Source organism: Triturus cristatus, chromosome 11 (assembly GCF_964204655.1).
Source record: "Triturus cristatus chromosome 11, aTriCri1.1, whole genome shotgun sequence".
Taxonomy (NCBI): domain Eukaryota; kingdom Metazoa; phylum Chordata; class Amphibia; order Caudata; family Salamandridae; genus Triturus; species Triturus cristatus.
In genome coordinates, this window is record NC_140594.1 from 1,086,436,722 (window position 1) to 1,086,456,689 (window position 19,968).

General features: G+C 45.1%; 1 protein-coding gene across 12 annotated transcripts in view; it reads left to right on the forward strand.

Moving 5' to 3' along the window:
* TNIK (TRAF2 and NCK interacting kinase) overlaps window positions 1-19,968 on the forward strand; it is a 787,085-nt gene that overhangs the window by 115,146 nt on the left and 651,971 nt on the right. For all 12 annotated transcript variants that reach the window (XM_085635448.1, XM_085635452.1, XM_085635449.1 and 9 more), the window contains exon 2: window positions 17,776-17,841. In XM_085635448.1, the coding sequence (XP_085491574.1) occupies window positions 17,776-17,841 (66 nt within the window). The remainder of the gene's footprint in view (window positions 1-17,775; window positions 17,842-19,968) is intronic.

The following is a 19,968-nucleotide window of genomic DNA, read 5'->3' on the forward strand; positions in this document are numbered from 1 at the left end:
GCTCTACCCATGCGGACCAGGCCCGGCCCAGTAATATAAATTCTGTGTAGAATTTTCTATTGCACTAAATGCAGCCTTGTTTGGATCGCCACTTCCCTAGGGGAGGCGACTGCCTCTCGCCAGTCCTCTTCATCTAGTTCCAGGCCGTCTTTAACCCATCCGTCCTTCAGGGTCTGGAGTGGGTCATCCATATTGTTTATTAGCTTTTTGTAGATTAGAGAAATAGCTTTCTCAGGAAGGTGACCGTCAAGTATTCTATCTTCGAGGGGGGATGCGTCAGGAAGGAAGAACTCACTTGTTATGTGGATGCGAAGTGAGTGCCGGACTTGTAGATACCTATAGTACTCGGTGTCCGCCAGGCTATACTGCCGTTGAAGGGAAGCGAAGGAAAGGACCTCGCCTTTGACCCAGAGGTTCTTGACCTGGGAAATACCAATTGGATCCCATTTGTCAAACCCTTGAGTTTGCCAAAGGTTCCCCAGACGTTCGGAGTTCCAAAGGGGCGTTACCGACATGAGCCTACGGTCCCATCCCAGGTGTTTGTTAACCTCATGCCATACTTGGACTGTGTGTGCCGTCGGATCAGTGAGTGGGTATTTACGAGGTTTAGAATAGAGTGCCCTAAGATAGTCTTCCCCCGGGAGGAGCCATCTATCCATGGCGTATCCTGGATCATCCGGACGACCATACATCCCCTGATTTATCGCGGTCAGATGGGCCGCCCAATAATATTTCCTAATGTCTGGAAGACTGATGCCACTGTCATACTAGTTGAGGGCGAGTTTAGCCAGGGCGATCCGAGGTTTGCCATCCCACAAGAGATCTTTGTAAGGTTTCTACCTCTTTAAAAAATGATTTGGGGACTGGATCCATGGAATTCTGATGGGCATAGAGGAAACTGGGCAGAGCCATCATTTTAAAAAGGACAGCTTTGCCCAATAAGGAGGGAGGCAAGGACTTCCAGTGCTTTACATCATTTCTTAACCTCTGAATTGGTGGTAAGAGATTCAGAGTAAAGCGGAGTGCTGAGTCTGATGTGGTGAATATGCCGAGGTAACGAAAGCCATCTGAAGCTATCTGTATCTGGCAGCCTTTTGGAAGGACTGGCGGCTTACCCTGCAGGACATAAAGCACGGATTTAGACCAGTTTATGGTAAATCCGGAGTATCTGCCAAATATTGCAAGGATGTCAAGTAGGCAAATCAAAGAGGCCTTCGGGGAAGTGAGCTACAACAGAACGTCATCTGCATACAATGATATCCTATCTTCCCTGTCTGGGGACCATCGCATACCACGGATCATGGGGTCTCTGTGGATGCACGCCGCCAGGGGTTCCAGTGCCAAGGCAAAGAGAAGCGGTGATAGGGGGCACACCTCAGGCGTTCCACGGCTGAGTTCAAACACCGCTGACTTACGATTGTTTACTACAACTTGGGCCAGGGGTTTGGAATATAGCAGCCAGACCCAGCTCACAAATTGGTGTCCAAATCCCAGTTTGTGCAATAGCGCAAAGAGATACGGCCACTCCACCATGTCAAATGCCATGGTGACGTCTAGTGACACCAGGACTTCCATGCTCCAAGATGGTTGTAGCTCTGTCTAACACTCCGTGCAGCCTGCGCAGGTTTAAGGCAGTGTTGCGGTGCGGCATAAAACCAGATTGGTCAGGGTGAACCAGAGTGTCTATTACTTTTACAAGGTGCCTAGCCAATATTTTGGCCAGGATCTTGGGCTCTGCATTAAGTAGCGTTATCGGTCTATATGACATGCAACAGGTTTTGGGTTTACCTTCTTTATGGATGACCAATATGTTAGCAATTCTCTGATCCATAGGAAGTGTTCCTTTCTCTCTGCTATCTGCAAACATTGAAAGAATGGAGGAGCTATTTTTTCTGGTCTCAGCTTGTAGAGCTCGATCAGAATGCCGTTAGGGCCTGAAGCTTTCCCGGATTTAATCAATCGTATCGCCTGAGTCACCTCGTCAGTTGAGGGATCAGACTCAAGGTACTCACGATTTTCATCGGACAGGGTGGGTAGCGCAATATCGCGAAGCAGGGCAACATTATCTTCCTCCGTGTAGCGCCCCTCCGTTTTGTAGACTTTCTGATAGTGATCTGCAAATTGGTCGGTTATGCGTTGTGGGTCTGTGATCGGATCAGTGCCGTCCCCATCTAGCTCGGGTACCAGGCGGGCTGCCCACTCCTTCCTATCCAGCCATGCTATCAATTTCCCTGCTTTGTCACCATGTTCATAGAGTCTACTCTGCGTTTCCCGCCCCAACGCCCTGGCTCTATCTGTTGCTATACCTTTAAATTCTTCTTGCTTTAGGCTTAGGAGGTGCACCTTCTCAGGTGTCACCCCATGTTCCAGTTCTTCCTCCAGTTTAAGCACTTCATCCTCTACTGTCCCCAAGTCTTTTTGCGTATCTTTTTTCCTGCCCGTAAAAAGGGAGATGGCCTCCCCACGAATAACCGATTTGTATGCTTCCCTCAGCGTCTGGGTTGATTGCACCGTTCCCACATTTTCCGGGAAATAATAATCTGTGGACTGGGCTATCGTCTTACGAATGTCAGGATCCCGTTAGTACCACAGGTTAATGGGAGCAATTCTCCCTGCATTAGCGCAGCCCAGGACCATGTGCATCCAAACCGGGTAGTGGTGCGAAATGCCTCTGCCCAAATGGCAGACATCCCAGATATCACCCACCTGCGTCACCGGACTAAGACATAATCGATACGGGATAGAGTTTGATGAGCACCGGACCGAAAGGTGTACTGGTCCCTGTCTGGGTTATGTAGCCTCCAACTATCTTCCAGTCCCGCAGCCTCAAAAAAGTTAGATAGCCACTGCTGTGCGGGTCTGATGTCTCGCGGGGGGTGACGGTCCAGGGCTCCGGACACCACTGCGTTGAAATCTCCCCCTACAATGAGAAGGCCTGGCGGGAAGGACAACAGCTCTGTATTCATCAAAGTTAAATATATATTCGTAAAAGAAAGGGATTGGTCGTAAACCTGAAGCAACGGGTAATTCACAAACATTTCCAACTTGCGCACTTCCCAATTTCTCAATTCTATAAAATTCCATTTCCTGACCCAGGTTATACCCCAAATACCACACTTCCTTCTCAATGTCCAAGATGGGTGTAACGACCATTGTGGGCCACGCTTTGCACATTTCTTGTGAATAACCACATATCAATAACTATGCCATTTATTTTTTTAATTATAAAGTTTTGTATAACACGTACATGACCTCAAAAGGTATCAGAGTGCTTCACATCATGGAAGGGAAGAACATAGTAAGAGGGGAGATTACAAGAGGGTAACAGAGAATGCCTTTCTTTCTAAGGAGACTGGTAACCTCTGGTGTTTATCTTTGGGTAATGCCATCACCGCCTACTAATTATATTTGCACTGCAATATGTGTTGCTTATCCTGAGTTCCTGAGAGGGAATGGGGAATAACGTGTAATACTTTTATTTTCAATTAGGAATTCTACAGGCTATTTCGCTTTTTGCACGAATTTAGGCAGGCCGATTCCTCCAAGTATCACCTGGGGCAAACGGTTCATTAAAAATCTCTTGATTGTGTGCAGTTTGTAGATTAAAACTGGACACTAACAGTGTTCATGCCTGATTTCGTATTTAGTGTGGCCCTTCTGATGAGGCCGGATGTGGGCAATAGCACAGGGCATTCCAAAGAAAGGCTCATGATGGACACATTTGACTGGTTGAGTTCCATGTTATTATGAATGAATGCATTGATAAATATATTGTGTCTATCACGCCTGAGCAGAGCCTTACTTTCCTAGTGGTTGTGTGGTACTCACTCCCTTCTGCCACTGCATCCGAGCTAGGGCTTGAATGCCACTAAAAAGGATGGTCGGCAGTAATTTATTTATAAAGTTTTGTATAGCGTGAACATGTCCTGTGAGGGTATCAAAGAGCTTTACAGGGGGGAGGAGTGAAACACCAGTAAAGACACAGTAATAAAACGCAGATACAACATAAATACAATAATGGAAGAATAACAAATTGAAGGACGAGACCTCCCTTGGAGATCAGAAGGATAGTAGTCCTGATCAACAAATAAGAATACACACTTTTGATCAGTGTATCCTAGCATGTGCATGGACATCTGTATAGACCTACTTGAGAAAGCCCACTTAGCTGGCCTGTGGATGACAATGATCCATGGCCTAGCGTTGATCTACAAACTCCCATTGAGGTCATGACCCATGTTGACCAATCACATTATGTGAGAAAGTGCCATCTCTCTTGCATGGTATGCCCCCACTTTTTGCTGAAATGCTGAATGTACTTTGACTGAGTGTGCCCTGGACTCCTGCCAATCAGGTGCCCAGGGCCTATGTTCCTTCCCTAAACAAACACCTCAAAACAAAATTGGCAAGCCCTTGGTAAATGGTACCCTAGGTACCCAGGGCCTTGTGACCAGGGAAGGCCTCTGAGGGCTGCAGCACTCATTGTGCCACCCTTAGAGGCCCTGTACCCTAACACCCACACACTGCCCTGGCAGACTGAGTGTCTGGGTACAAGACAAAACAGAGAGTCGACATGGCACACATCCCTGTGTGCCATGCCCACAAACTACACTGCCCTGGCATACATCAGCCACCCCACTAGCTGGGTGCCCTATGCCAGTGGTGTGGGCACAGAGGCAGGAGCCCTGTGCCCCTACAGTACCCAGGTCCATTCCTGGGCCCTGTAAGTGCAGTGCTGCCATTTAAGAGTACATGGTGCTGGGAGCTTGTCAAACACGAACTCCACAGCACCATAATGGCAGCACTGAAGCCTGAGAAGTTTGGTATCAAACTGCTCAGCACATTAAATCCACACTGATGCCAGTGTGGGATTTAATGTACCAAGCACCACAGAGGGCATCTTAGAGAGGCCCCCTGAAACGTAACCCACAATCCACGTCTGGTCTGAGACTGCCTAGGCTGCCACACAGCAGACAGGTTGCTGGACCCCTGGGTAGGAGAGCCCCTGCTCTCCTGGGCCTGCAACAATGCACATCCTGGGCGAGGTGCTAAATCTCCTCCCCCAGGATGGGCAGGGGGAAGCTTCAAAAGCATGCTGCCTCTGTGAGCTTCCCCAGGCCACTGCAAACCCCCACTCTGGCGGGAAGCTTGACCGGAAACCCCAAATAAGGACAGGGGATGTGCCAGCCTGCCAACCCCACCCCTCAGGTGGTGGAGGCGAGGTTAAGCACATCCCCAGGCTCTCGCCATCTTGAAGATGGGAAGCCCTACCCAATCAGGACTAGGCTACTGCCCCCTCCCCCAGGAGAGAGGCAGGATAGGGGGTGTACCCACCCCAGGACAGGGACCCATTGGTCCCTGCCCTTCACCTACCTGTAACGCCCCTAAATCTAGTATTTAGGGGCACCCTGAACCTTCCTTCCCCAGATTCCAGATTCCAAAAGAGCTAGAAGAAAGAAGACCTGCCCTGCAGCTGCTAAAAAGAGGAAGACACAAACTGCTTTTGCCCCAGCCCTACCGGCCTGTCGACCCTCGAACCTGCTCCTGCTCCAAACCGCCATCTCTTGTGGCCAGCAACCTCACAAACCTCAGAGGACCTGGCTACCTTTTGACTCTAAGCCCCTGGGACTCCCATGAGTAGAGGCTCTTCTCAAAATCTACTTCTAATCCCTGGCAGCAGCCCGGAACCGCGAACCCAGCACACTCTGCACCAGCCAAGCCTTGCCTGTGCCGGAGTGAACAAAGACCACGAGGACGACCCCACGGCGACTGTGACCCCGAGTCCGGCACCCAAGGACCTCCCTCGACACTCCTGAAGAAGCCTGCAGCCTCAGAACAAGGTGCCCCCCCCCCAACCGCGATCAACAGAGGGTAAGATTTCCCGACACCAAAAGGCACCCCTGCACCCTGCGCCCCCCTGTGCCCAATCCCGGGGTACCTACCTATCCTCCAACTACCCAACTTACCTCTCGAAGTGGTGGTGGCACCTGAAGAATCCTTGTCCCCGAGCTTGTAGTCTTTTTCTAAACCGGAGATTTCCCATTGAAATCAATTGAGCGCCCGAAGGCTCAAAAGCACCCTGCACCCAGCCGCCCCAGTGGCCCTGGCAGTGCAACCTCTACACCTATCTACTTCCCCACTTGCCCTGAGTAAGTGACCAGAAGCCCAGCTCCCACAGCCGCGTGGCCGCCGTGTGGCCTGCTAGTCAGCAGCCACCAACCAAGGCCCTCCTATCCCTCATAGGATAACATTGGGCCTAACTCTCTCTGCACCCAGCCGCACTAGTGGTGAACCAACTGTACCTACCTGACCCTGGGGGTCCCCTGAGTCTATGCCCAGAACCTCAACTCTGCCAGTCGAGTACTTACCTTTAAACCGATAACTCAATTTTCTTCATAGGTTAACATTGACTGGCTTTTTCCTGAAATTTCTTCTGTGGACTTTTCAAATCTTAAAATATTCACCAAAAATCAGCCGAGTAACAAACGAAAAAACTCACCTGCTTTTAGGTGAGCTCCCAGTGCTGGATCTTGGTGCCCAGCACTGACTTAAAATACTTACAACTGTACTTACCAATAACCCAATTTTCTCCCATAGGAAATCATTGACTGTTTTTCTGTGAAATTTCTTCTAAGTGTCAATTTCTGCAAACTTTAAATATTCTTTAAAAATCGTATAACTTCTGAAAACGTAATTGCTTACCTGTTTTGGCTAAAGGTCCCAGTACTGAGTCTAGGTACCCAGTCCTGGATTACAAAAGTAACGAGAACATACTATACCTGCAACTTGAATTTTCTTCCATAGGCAATCATTGACTGTTTTCTATGAAATATTTTCTGTCAACTTTTAAAATAGCAAAATATTGTCTAAAAATCATCACGGTAATTAAGTCGACTTTTATCACTTGATTCAAAGTACTGACCTAGGCCTGAATCTAGGATCCAGTCCTGGAATTCCAAAAGTAATCCTAAAAGTAATCTGTGGCAAATAACTTGAAACTTCCATTGAACTCAATGCATTATTGTGTTTAAAATAGTGTTGCCTATTGCAACCACTTGTAACTGTTTATAAAAGTCTATTGCATATTGCAAAAGTATTTATATAAAGCATCTCATTCTGAGAAAGTGTATTTTAATTCCAATTGTTGGTTCTAAAATAAAACAAGCATATATTTTTTTATATATAAACCATTAGCCTAGAGTTCAGTTATTGAGTGTGTGAGACCATTTGCTGACTGAGTGTGTAGAACAAATGCTTTACACTGTCCTCTGATACTGCCTTACTGCTCGACCAAGCTACCACTTTAGAGAGTAGGTTATATCTAACTTTAGCCTCTGCCAAACCTCTGGGGGACTGTGGGCTCTGTACACCCTGTACCTATTTGGGAACAGTATATACAGAGCAACTTTCTCACACATTACCCTAGTTGCATCCCAAAATGTCTACTTACAGCTCCATTATAAGCAACCCCTTCTATTCCTCTTTGAATCCCACTTCCTGACTAGCCACCAGAAACCTTTCCAGTTCTTTATCCAGATCATTCGAAATTGGGCCAAAAAAGCCATATTTTCAACCTCCTCTAAACTTCTTTACGTAGGCAAACCCGATTCCTCGAAGCATCCTTGCTAAGGCACCTTCATCTCCTCAGGCCTCAGTAATAGACAATTTCACAGGTAGTATCCATATCTTTCTGAAATATAAATATTTTGCAGTTTTCTCCACCCTAGTTATTTGTTAAACGGCACAACTTGTTCATAACTCCAACTGTGCAGCACACACGTACCGCCTTGAAAACGTCACTAGCATTTATTTAATCATTTAGAGCTTGTATGTAGTCCTGTGTGTCACTCCGTTATCCTGGGTCCTGAGGGTCTCTATAACCCGGCAACTTCATGCAAGGAATGGGGAATCTTTGAGCCGAGGGATATTGGATGTGAACCATGTATGGTATTCTTAAACCACATCTCCTCTTTTGTTCAGGGTTCCATTGAAAGAACATCTAAACCGCTCACTTTTCTGAAGTTGTAGTGTGGTTCAGCTTTCAGAGTTGGGGCATTTTCACATTATGTAACTTATACTCCCTGGGATCTAGTGGCATGTTTGTCTCTTAATGGTTTGCTGGTTGATAAAGTGTACAGTTTCTGACCGAAGATGTTGAACTGGGGCACGTTGTGATGCTAGATTTAGGGTCAGCGGCCTAGGATTTGTGAAACCTCAAAGGACCTTGAGCATGATTTTCAGATTCAACTGAAGGCACTTGAGTACTTTAATGGCATGTTTGATGTGGTCATGCATACAACGTTATAAGCAAATACTGACTGCTGGTTCTATTGCCTTTCTAGTAAGTTTTATTAGTGAGACCCGAGTCGTTGATGGTGCTATTGTCATGACCGCACCATGACAAAGGCACTGGTCAGTTCCACTTGGTAGTAAATTTGGAACAGAGAGAGCTGCAGATATTGACACTGTTGACCACTGGGTTGATTTGAGGAGCAATTAATAGTTTTGGTGAGCTTGTTAACGGGGCTCGAAGGCCTGGGGGCATTCTCCTCTTTCTGCAATCTCTCTACTGGTCTCTCCGTGGCCGTTTTTATGTATTAGAACCCTCCGAGTTCCCTGGTCTAATTTCTAATCAAAATTGGATTGGAGTGTCTTCATTGAACATCATTAGGAAGTTTACCTGTTGCTGCTCAAAACGTTTTGCCTCCGGGTGCAAGTGGATGTAAGAGAAGACGGGGATGGGGTGGTGTCTCATCTTTGAGGTATCTCACATGAAACTGGCCATGTGGTCAACTCCAGTTCCCTAGTCCTGATTTGATATTTGGTTGCAGGTGGCAAGAAATTATTAAATCCATGGCACAGCAGTTGCAAATATTGCATTTGTTATTCCGGCCTTTGTAGAAAATTATGAGGTGAGCAGTGCTGGAAGGTGGAGGGGGTGAAGAGTACTCAAGCAGTTTTCTTGTTTTTATCCATGGCAAATGTGATTTCATAATTTCCCGCAGACTGAACCATGAATCATGCTCATGAAGGAGATGGTTTATCTTCAGATGGTTTTGCGGTTGTCTCATAACTTCCTGTTCCACAATGCCGCTAGAGCAGAGATCATAGAGTGCTTGTCATTGGCCATGGCCTACAACTCTTCAGATGTGTTAAGAGGGAATCCATTATGGTGTGTTTCAAATAGCTTGGGTGACCTCCCCTCAGTTGGACTGGCCATTTGTCAAGTTTGTGTTCTCTGTCAAAGGAGAGGGAAACAATTGTTTGAAGCATTCAACCCAGCATGGAATGGGTACTTTTGTTGTGATGTCCAGTTTCATCACATCGTCAGACTGAAAGTGTCTCCATGTGGTAAAAGTATACTGCCCCCTTGTGGATTAGAGGAAGGGTAGTGTTTTTGTTAACAGATTTAGAAGATTCATTCATTTTGGTAGTTTTGGACTTGAGGAACTCAAGTGGGTCTTAAGGGTTTTGAAAAATATGGGTTTCTCCTTAGGGCATTTGAGTTAGACGTTTCCTTGAACATCTTGAAAATGTTCTCAATTTGGTGGTAGCCCTCACGTATTTAGCAAAGTAGTCGTTTTTGCTCTCTATATGGCTATGTGCTATTTTTCCCCACAGTCCCTGCTTGCATTCCAGGTTCCTGTTGGCACCTTTCAGCACTGCTAATTCCCCTTTCTAATGGGATGGAGAACAAAGCATTAGCACAATGTATCCAAGCATGTACAGCATCTGCTCTAAGCTATTCTCACACACACAGATGAATGAAAGCCTCTCTGAAGTACCCATTTCTTCCTGTGATGGTAGCTTCATTGATATCCAAGGATAATCATGCAGGACGTAATGTCCAATCAAAATTCACTTTATTGCAAACTATCACTGATCAAAAACAAGCCGTAGAGCCCAAAAAAAGATAAAACGGAGTGAACATCCTACTAGTGATTTAGGGGCCTACAGTAGAGATTTCTTGATGGGAGCAATTAACGCCCATTGGTTTAGAAAAATATTGAAGGGAAGGTCTGTGTCAATTACATTCTTTAATGGTGCAAGGCTCTCCAACAGGCAGAGACTGGATCTGCTGCATATAGCACGTGACAGAAGTTAAGGCTGATGAGCAAAGTTAATATAACCCTTTGGCCCTAATTACAATGTTGGTCGGAGTTGCCTCTGACCGACATCGCTGCGGATTGGGGACCGACCGACCGACCTAAGGTCAGCAGTTCCGACCCCACAATGAGGATGCGATTGCACATGGTGTGGTCACAAACTCCCATTTTACAATGCGAGATTTTGCGGCGGGCCGAACCCACCTGCAGCAGAAGCTCCCATTGAAAAATGGAAGTTTTTAAACATCCCTGCACCGTGTGGCAGGCACCTCATGGTACCATAGGTGCCCCCCAGGGCCATATGTGGAGGGTCAGGGGGAGAGGGGCCCTGCTTGGGGTCCCCAAAGTCACTTTCTGACAGCCTTTCCATGTCGGAAAGGCCGGCATGTAAAGGCTGCCGGAAACCGATATCATTATCCTGATGGCGGAAACCCGTCCTTAAGGGATTATGAGGTCTTTCCGACTGACTGACTGGTTCCTTGAGCCCGTCCGAATGTGTCAGTCGGTCCCTCGGACTGCTGCCTCCGACTACACACTTCGTAATGCATCGGTCGGACCACAGCAGTAGATGCGGTTCGGACCATAACCAACAAGCCGTCGATTGCTAGCCGACCGCATTGTAATGAGGCCATTAGAGTTTCACGTTGAGTACAGTTCTCTTATATGGGAGATTCTTATACCTGAGCCAGAGAAGATGAGGGCCTGCCGGATAATCTTGTTCTCGAAGCCTGAGTTTGGAGAAAATGTTTGGCTGGGTTCTGCGGTTGTATGGAGGACCCCCTATCGACTCAGCAGTATATCCAGGTCAGATTTATAGGGTCTTTAAGGCTGTAATGAGTACCTCTAAGTGGGAAGAAATTGCTCGGATGTGTGCCCTAACTGATTGTGCCCTGGCAGTCTGGTACATCACTTATAACTCCCCACCCTAGGGGGTCATTACAATTTCAAACCTTTCAAAATGATGCTGACTCTGTCGACCCCAAGCTCTGGCTGGAAAACATTTTCTTCAAATACCCTTGTTTTTACAAATCCCTCACCAAGGGTTCCTTACCAGCTAATCTTAAAGTGTAAAGATTATTTTGACGTTTTGCGAGGCCAGTGACTGCTTGGGTTAACTTCGTTTCAGGGTACCATTTTCCAATGGACCCACCAATGAAGATTGTACCCTCTTTTAGAATCCTACTGAAATGGCCTGTGTAAACCTTTTCAACAATTCAACCTATCCTAGACTTTTATTGGGCCATAGAATTTATCTTTATTACAGAACTCTGATCCTAAACCCAAATGAATTATCTACTTAATCCATATTCTGACTTCTCCTATTTCCACACATTTTATCAGAAATAGCTAAGGTAATAACATTTTACACTTTTTATGGACTTTTTTCGGACCTTAAGTTTATTTTCTCTTAAACATGTCAGTAGCAGCTGATGTTGTGTTTGAATGGCCGGGCAGAGAGGGGTCAGGGAGGACAAAATAGAAAACCTATCTGCAGCCAGCCGCCTCGCGCTCTTCTGCTCCTCTTCTCGCAGGCACAGGATCCCAGACTCCACGGCGGCCAATCCTGAGGCTGCTCTCATGTCTTGAGAGCCTCATCAGGACTGGCCTGATTGCTGTGGATTTCCACTCCCAGGGAGACTGGGAGCCTGTGCCTGCTCTCTCCAACCCGGCAACGCAGCTCGTGTTGGAGAGCGCTTCAGTGCGCATGACAGTTTGGCCGGCCTGAGACGGCGGGCCAAACCGCCATGCGCACTGATCCTAGTGCACCACCACTCCTCCTGCGCCTGTCGTCCCCCATGGTCCCGCCCCCAAAGATTCGGCAGGAATGGAAAAATAAAACAATAGTAACAAGTGTTTATTATCTTTTTATTTGTCCTCTCCTGACGTTCTGGGGCAGTTGGCGGAGGGGTGGGCGGGGGGGGCGCCATAGAGGAAGAGCCGCGGCTGAAGCATGTTGCATTGTTTTTCTGTGTTTTGTTAATCCACCGACATTGCTGGCAGGGTTTTGCCTTGAGGTCATCTACACACCAAAGAGAAAGTCTTGGAAAATCATGGACAACCTTTAGTAAACTTCCATTTGTGACTAGCTTGAGTTGGGTCTAACAAAAATCCTGTGCACTCATACAATATTATAGTACATCATGTTGACGTGTCTTGAAAGTGAATGGGAACAATCCAGTGTTGATGTCTTTCATTCTTTTAATTAGTCATCATATAAACCGAACACAGCCAGCCGACACGTGTTTCATCAGAGAAACAGTAATCTCTGACTCTTCAGGGCTGGGAATGAAACCGAAGTAACCTGAGAACAAGGCATACAGAATAATAACGTCTCAAAACCAAAATCTTCCCATGATGTGACAAATGAGCATCACCCAACACTTATGGAAACCACGAAACAATTAAATGAAAAGAAAAACACACCAATAAGTGCAATGAGGAACCCCTGAACAAATGACAACTCATATAAAAAAAATCTATATAAAAATATCCATCCAACAATCTGTGAAAAGAAAAAGGAAGATAAGAAGACAAAATTCAAAACACCCTAACTTAGTGAAGATTTTACCAAACGTAATTAAAAGTGACCACCCTAGCTAAAAAATAAGGAGTAGACAAAAAAACATGAGCATAACTCGGACTAAACATAATTAGGCAATCTATAATAAAACAAGGCAGGTCGTGTAGAAGTCAATAAAAAAGAAGCCAATTGATCTATCTGGCAGAAAAAACCAAGTGAATCCTGGAATAAATAGATACCTTAATAGCTGTATCCAAAATATGTAGCATTCCCAAGTCGGTGAAAATTCCAACCCGGTGGGGTATGATAAACCACTTGATAAGTACAGAAGGGCGAAGAGTTCAACTGGCACTCTTGTCAGTAAGAGGTAAACTTAAGCTGCGGTATTGTTCTAAAAATCTGAAAACCACACAGAAGTGCCAATATGAATAAAAGTCAAAAAATGCTCCTACAGGAGTATCAAAAACACAGCAAATTATCTTAGTCCATGTAAATCATCTCAAAATTGTAAATAAAAACCTCACCTATTCAGAGTAATAGTAACAGTCTCGACGCCAGTACGGGCCCACAAAGGGAAAATCTTCCCAAATCACACAATTACCTAATGAATGTGACAAGAAAAAATATAAAACAAAAACTATTGAGCTCATATACACGTGTAGCGTGTAACCAAGAATCCGCGTATTAAGCAATAACGGTAGAGACTTGCGTATCCAAAAGGAAATGTTCCATAAAAGTCCTATTGAAACACGTGTGTGTGTTTCAAATTAATCTGTAAAATAAAGCACAAGGCAAGGGAAAAAAAATAAAGAAAATTGTATGAATAAGGTGTCACCAGCGAAACCAACTATGTTCAACAGCGTCCTAACGTATCAAAAAGCGGGGTGTCAGGAGCCGAAGCATAATGTGGGACTTACTATAATCACAAGGCAGTCCTGGCGTATACAATTCAAACGGGAGTAAAGAAGAAAGAAATTTCAGACGTTTGCATTGTTTTTCTGTGTTTTGTTGATCCACCGCCATTGCTGGCAGGGTTTAGCCTTGAGGTCATCTACACACCAAAGAGAAAGTCTTGGAAAATCATGGACAACCTTTAGTAAACTTCCACTTGTGAATAGCTTGAGTTGGGTGTTGTGAAAGCTTAATTAGAGCAGATTGGACATGTTCCTCAATACATCTTCCCCATGGCCACCTGTGGGTGACAAACTTATATTACTCACGCGCTGATTTATAAACCAAACCTGCACTGCAGGTGCCTAAAAGTGTCTTCAACCTGCAAATGTGGCAGAGTACACATTTTGCTTCTGGTGCCAGTGGTAAGACAGCCTCATCTCAGGGCATCCCTTATTTTTAAAGGAATGTTGCGTTCATGCGCAAAGGGACATGTGGCAAAAATGGCCCCATGCAGACCACCACTCTTGCAGGTCATGAGCAGAGGGGTGCAGAATTACATTTCTGCTCCTCAATTAGGGAAATGCCTATCATGTATTGCTTTAGCAGGCCAGTGTCCTTTATGGCCTGTAAATGTCAATGCTGCTACTTCTTGAGCGAGGGGCGGCTCCTCTGACTGAACCACGTGGCTCGTGAAAGCGAATCCTTTTCGAGCAGCTGCTGAGTGTCCCTGCTCTAAACTGCAAGCGGAGCAGGCTATGAAATGCAAGCCCGACCCTGCTCACACCATTAGGTTCAGGAATTATACCTACATTTGTGTTTTTCCCTTGCACACGTCTGCACGTATTTATTTTAATCTGGTCCAAAGCCTCTGTCATATCTCTTTCTGCTAGCATGAACGTGGCTGTTGCAGGGGCTCATATATATTTTTGATGGGTTTGTATATAAATAACTACATTTAAGGTGATTTTCTCGAAATTTTGCGGATCATTTTAAGCTAGTATAAAGGGCCTCATCCGGCATTTGTTTGATACATATTTGTGTTCTTTGCTAGCATGTAACTCTAAACCTTTGTTACCACTTTAATATATGCACAATTGTTTATTTCTCGGCCATTTGGCTATTCTTTTTATTTGAGCTGTGTTTTCAGAGCACTTCCGGTTGGGCCACCACTATAGCTTTTTTAATGATGCGCACATATCACATCTCAGCTAACGGCTAGATCGCTCGATCTCGAAGCTGGAGAACCGGGTTCGAGTCTCGGCAGGGACGCTCAACATCCTTTGATTCTGGGCAAATGACTTAATCTCCCTGTGCCTAACAAAATGAACTCTGTAAAGCAACTGGTGCTCATGTAAAGCTCTCTGATAACTTCGGGTCGAGTCTGCGCTGTATAACAACACCCCCCCACCCCCCCCCCCCCATCCCCACCCACAAAAAGGTATAATAACCGAAAAGAGGTGGGTAATCCAACAACACAGAATATTTTCTGCTGTCATCCCCCGATTGTCGGTGCAACCCAGCCCACTATACTGTAAATGCACAGTTTAGAATAATAGCTTTATCTCTCCTGAGTTAACTGTTATTTTTTCATAACATGCTTACTTCACTCTCTGCTGTGAGCAATACAGGACCCAATGAAATACATTTATTGAACTGGGCAGTGGGCGGAGGACTAGATGTAAAAGAGTCATGCAACCATGTTTATCAGGTTGCGTGACGGAGCAACGCATTCCGTTGCAACACATGCCTTTACCATGCATTACCTTTCAATGTATTTTCTAACAACGAATATGCCTTTACCATGCATGCTTTCACAACAAACTTTGTTGTAAAAGCATGAATGTTAAAGCCATAGGCGTAGTAAAGGTTTTCCTTGACCCCTCCCTGAGCCCTAAAACTGGTTTATCAACAAAGGTAGGGACAGAGGGGTAAGTTTAATGAGGTCCAGTGTACATACCCCATCAAGGATGTGGCAAGAAAAGGTACAGAGTTCCTCTAAAGAAAACAAGAAAAAGAAGGATGTACTGTCATGTGTCAAAGGTATCAGATGGGCCTGGCTGTAAGCAAAGCAGGTCTAAAGAAGGGGAGAGTCCCTTGTTGGAACTAGGGCTCTCACACACCCAGCAAGCTAGGTGTCATGCTTCATCATTTGAGCCTACCCCTCGTCAGGTCGGCGCTGCAATACCTGACGGGCACCCAATATTGGGGCTCTTTGGCGGGGATCTTTTGTTCCTGCTGATGGGTGCAGTGGGGGTAAGAGGCCCTAGCGTGTATAGATGTGAGTAAAAAATGAAGTGAATATAAAATAGGTTCTGTTAGTCCACAAATACACTTTTATTATAGTGGTAAACAGCCTAAATAAAAAATGGTTGAGGTGGGTATTAAAACTAGGAATAATGAAATTAGTTGTGTATGCCCTACTCTCAATGAGATCTACATGTTTCGTGCCATAGAACTGGTTCCCATCGCGATGGCCCCCTGGTCCGAGCCCTTTTTACAAAACCCAACCCCTGCCCTGTGCCCTAAAAGTGGACCAGTGCACGATTTCCCCCCCCCCCCCCCAAGACCTTTTTAAAAAATAAACTAAAACTGCCCCCCTGCTGCCTTAAGCCCTAAAACTATCGCCCCCCTGCCCCAGGCCAAATCCCTTTTACTTGGCTCACAATGAGGCTGAGGCATCTCTTCGTGCGCGGTGCAGTTCGTAAAGAGAATGTGGAAGGGTCTCTCCATTTCCTTTAACGATGCATATGGCCGTACCGCACGCCTTCACCTTTACCACGCATGTGCCCTTAACACCACTGCTATGCATTGTCGTGGATTTTCTAGGAATCCCCAGGACCTGCGCGTCTTGGATGACCTAAACTGAGGGCTTGGTGTCCCAGCCTCTTCCGGACACCCCCACAGGATATATCAGCCGTTAGACCAGCTAGCTCCACAGTGCCACTGCAACCCCCGTGCATTCTACAGTGGTGTTGGTAGTTTCTGGCAACCACTGAACATGACAGCCCTCATTCCTCAGGGTCTTGGAAAACAGTACAGTACTTTTCGCTCAGTCACTCGTGCTCACTTGTTCTCAGAAAATACACAGGAGGGCGATTAGGACGTTTCAATAAGTATTTATTGGTCCAGTGTCTGTCTTGTGTAAAACATATTTGCGGCGACAGAAGCATACGAAAGAGATTGCCAATACCAATATACTAAATAGTAGATACATTTCTACCATAGTGCTAATAAGATGAACGTAAGCAGTTCAGATGAAAACAGTAGCACTTTCATATTTCTAAAATGCGCACCCTAAGTAATATGCCTAAATGGACCTAGCCTAGATCTATATGTGTAGCATGTATATGCGTGTGTATGTAGCCAAGAAACCCCTAGGGAAGAACCGACTCCCTCACCTGATGGTTGATGAATGAAGGAGCCCATCTCTGCTTGGAGGATGACACCCTGCAAGGGATGTCAGACTGCTGCGTGTCGAAGATTCAGCACACAGGACCCCGGGTCAGCTTGGAAGGAATTCTCCTCTAATTTGCAGGGGGAAATAAGGGTCTTATGTACTAGAGTGGTCACTCCAGGGTTTCTTTTAGAATCAATATGTTTTGGAAACAGTCATAAATGTTTGTCCAAACAAATGCGATCATGCACAGCTGGCTGTTGACCAAGGATGAAAAAAAGTGGTGACCCTTATACAAAATAATTATTCTGTGCCTGAGGACATGTTTATGTACGTCAGGTACAGGGATTATGATAGAATGATGAGCCTGGTGTCGAAGAGACAGGAGCAAGCTACTAGGTAAAAGGTCACCTGTTTAGAATCGTTATTGTTGTGTGCATGGGAAAAATGTATGTAATAGTGGTATACATGACGGGACTAGCTTAAAAGACATGACAGCATATGCCCTTACCATGCATACTGTTGCAACGTTAATTCGTTGTAAAGGCATGCGGATTAAAGGCATATACATTGTAAAAATACGTGGTAAAGGCTATGCATGGTAAAGGTGAATGCGTTGCAATGCATGCAAGGTAACAGCTGCGTTGTTATTGCGGTTTCCCCTTTTATTATTGATTGAAATGCATTTATATTGCATTGTCGATTAATAGTATGTTGTCTGTTCCAGGATATAAAACACAGTAGTCAGATGTCATATAACACTTTTTGATTATAATCACATTTGGGAGTCTTGTTCATTCTCTGATATATTGGAGCTTCAGACCACATCCATCCCAATCATGTTTTCTTTCTTTCCTCAGGATCCTGCAGGCATTTTTGAACTGGTGGAATTAGTCGGAAATGGCACTTACGGGCAAGTCTATAAGGTAAGCCTCTCTGAGATGCAATATAAGCTGTATTTAATTCCGATCTCTACAGAGTTGGATATTCTCATTGAAAAGTTATCTAAATGTACATTTACTATGTCCCTTTGATATTTCCTTTGACTCTTAGAATGAGTCCTTTAAGTCTGCTCTTTAAATGTTGTTAATCTGCCTTTCTGACTTTAATAACTCACTTGTTCCTTGTGGAAGTGCTGGAATACACTCTTGGTTTAGTTTTTGATGTGCAATTTGTGTGCCAGGAACTGGAATTGCCTCACAAGGTGGAGTTCACAGTGAATTGCTTGGTTGTTTCGCGGTGTACGAAATTATGATCCCTCAGTGAAGATGTAAAGTTTGTCACTTTTACAAACGTACTCTCCAGGACAAATTTAGTGTAAAGCTTTTTTCTTTTTTCATTTGCGGTAGATTTTTCCTGCAATTTTGTTAGGTTGTTTTCCTACTAAATCTAATTTTTGAAGGATTTTCCATCCATTATTTGTTCTTTAGAATGTCAAAAAGTCTGTGAAGTAGACTGAGTTGGGAATAAACTTTGCCAATTTTTTCCCACTATGCACATTTCATGCCCCCCAAGTTTCCAGGGCGCTTTTTTCACTCATTTGTTCTTGAAGACAGCAATGCAATACGGAGTAGAATTAAAAAAACACGAGGCCCAGCCTGAGTCACTTATTGGCATTAACAAATTTTCAAAATGCACCTTACAGATGACCCTCATGGGATGTTACTGTATGAATGTATCCCTATGATCTGTATTCCTCATTTGAAGAGATGAGAACCAAAACCAAGATGTACATTTTTGGGGGTCATGTATTTCCTCCAGAGAACCACAAGCGACAATTGTGCATTTAATTGTGTGTAACAATAGACACATTTAAGTCTTGTACCAACCTGTGGGCTCCTATATTGACACTGGTGTGTAATACTTCAGCTAGAGGACATCTGCCCTTTTCTTGGACAGAGAGCGTCATGGTCCTGATTTTTAAAAAGGGGCCGCAAAGTGTTACCGCCTAATACCCCTCCTGGACTCTTTGGCTAAACTAATGAGCAGAGTCCTACTAGAGAAGCTGGAATACTGGGTGATAGAAAATCAGATCCTAACAGACTCCCTAAGTGGGTTTAGAAAGGATGTGAGCACTACGGAACAATGTGTCGCCCTCCACCTACACATTAGAAAATACACCTTGGCTAAAGAGGGATATATCCAATTATGCTTTGCTGACCTGTGCAGCACATATGATTTAGTAAACCACACTAAGATGTGGCACCCATCGACCAAGATGGGTGCCCCTATTGAAATCATTACTTTCCTGTCACAGTTATATGCACAGTTAACTACACGGGTATGTTATGGGCTAAGGGTAGAAGTTACTCCACATTTCAAAGCAACACAAGAGATCCATCCTTGCCCCACATTATACTTTAATGGGGTGGACGAATCCCTGCAAATGATTATGGCAGGTGCCCTCAAAGTTGGGTAACGCCCAACTCCGGTCCTCCTGTATGCAGACGATGCCATATTGAACTAGAACTGCCAATGGCCTCCAGCTTTTGATCTACTGCTTCGTCTTGTAAATGGAGGACAGGGACATGAACATCAACCTAAAGAAAGCATTTACCATGACATAGGGCAATGGGAAATGGACCCCATTAGGGAGAAGCACTTGCCGAAACAGAAAGTTTTAGTTACTTAGGGGCTCACTTCTCTCATAATGGACAATGGTGTACACATCTGAAAGCATCAAAACTGAAATTCATAAGATCCTCGGAGCCCGTTTAGATCCATAACCAACATTGGGAATAAGCCAATTAGAGAGCTCTTGGTCCTATTTAAAGTAAATGTATACCCAGTGTTAACTATGGGGCCCTCATTGTGGGAATCGACAAAGTGCCCCCTCTTATAGACACCGGTACATCTCTTCCAATGTGAATTGCTGCCAGTGCCTTATTCAACCTCCTCTTAAATAGCCCACAGTGAATTGGCAGTTCCTTATTTAGAGGATGCATTGCATATATCTCAATCACCCTCTGGCATAGTATATGGAGCAAAGTTGGCCCTAAATTCACCAGAGAAGTGATAGCAGACTGCCTTGCGATGACGTACAGATAGACAAT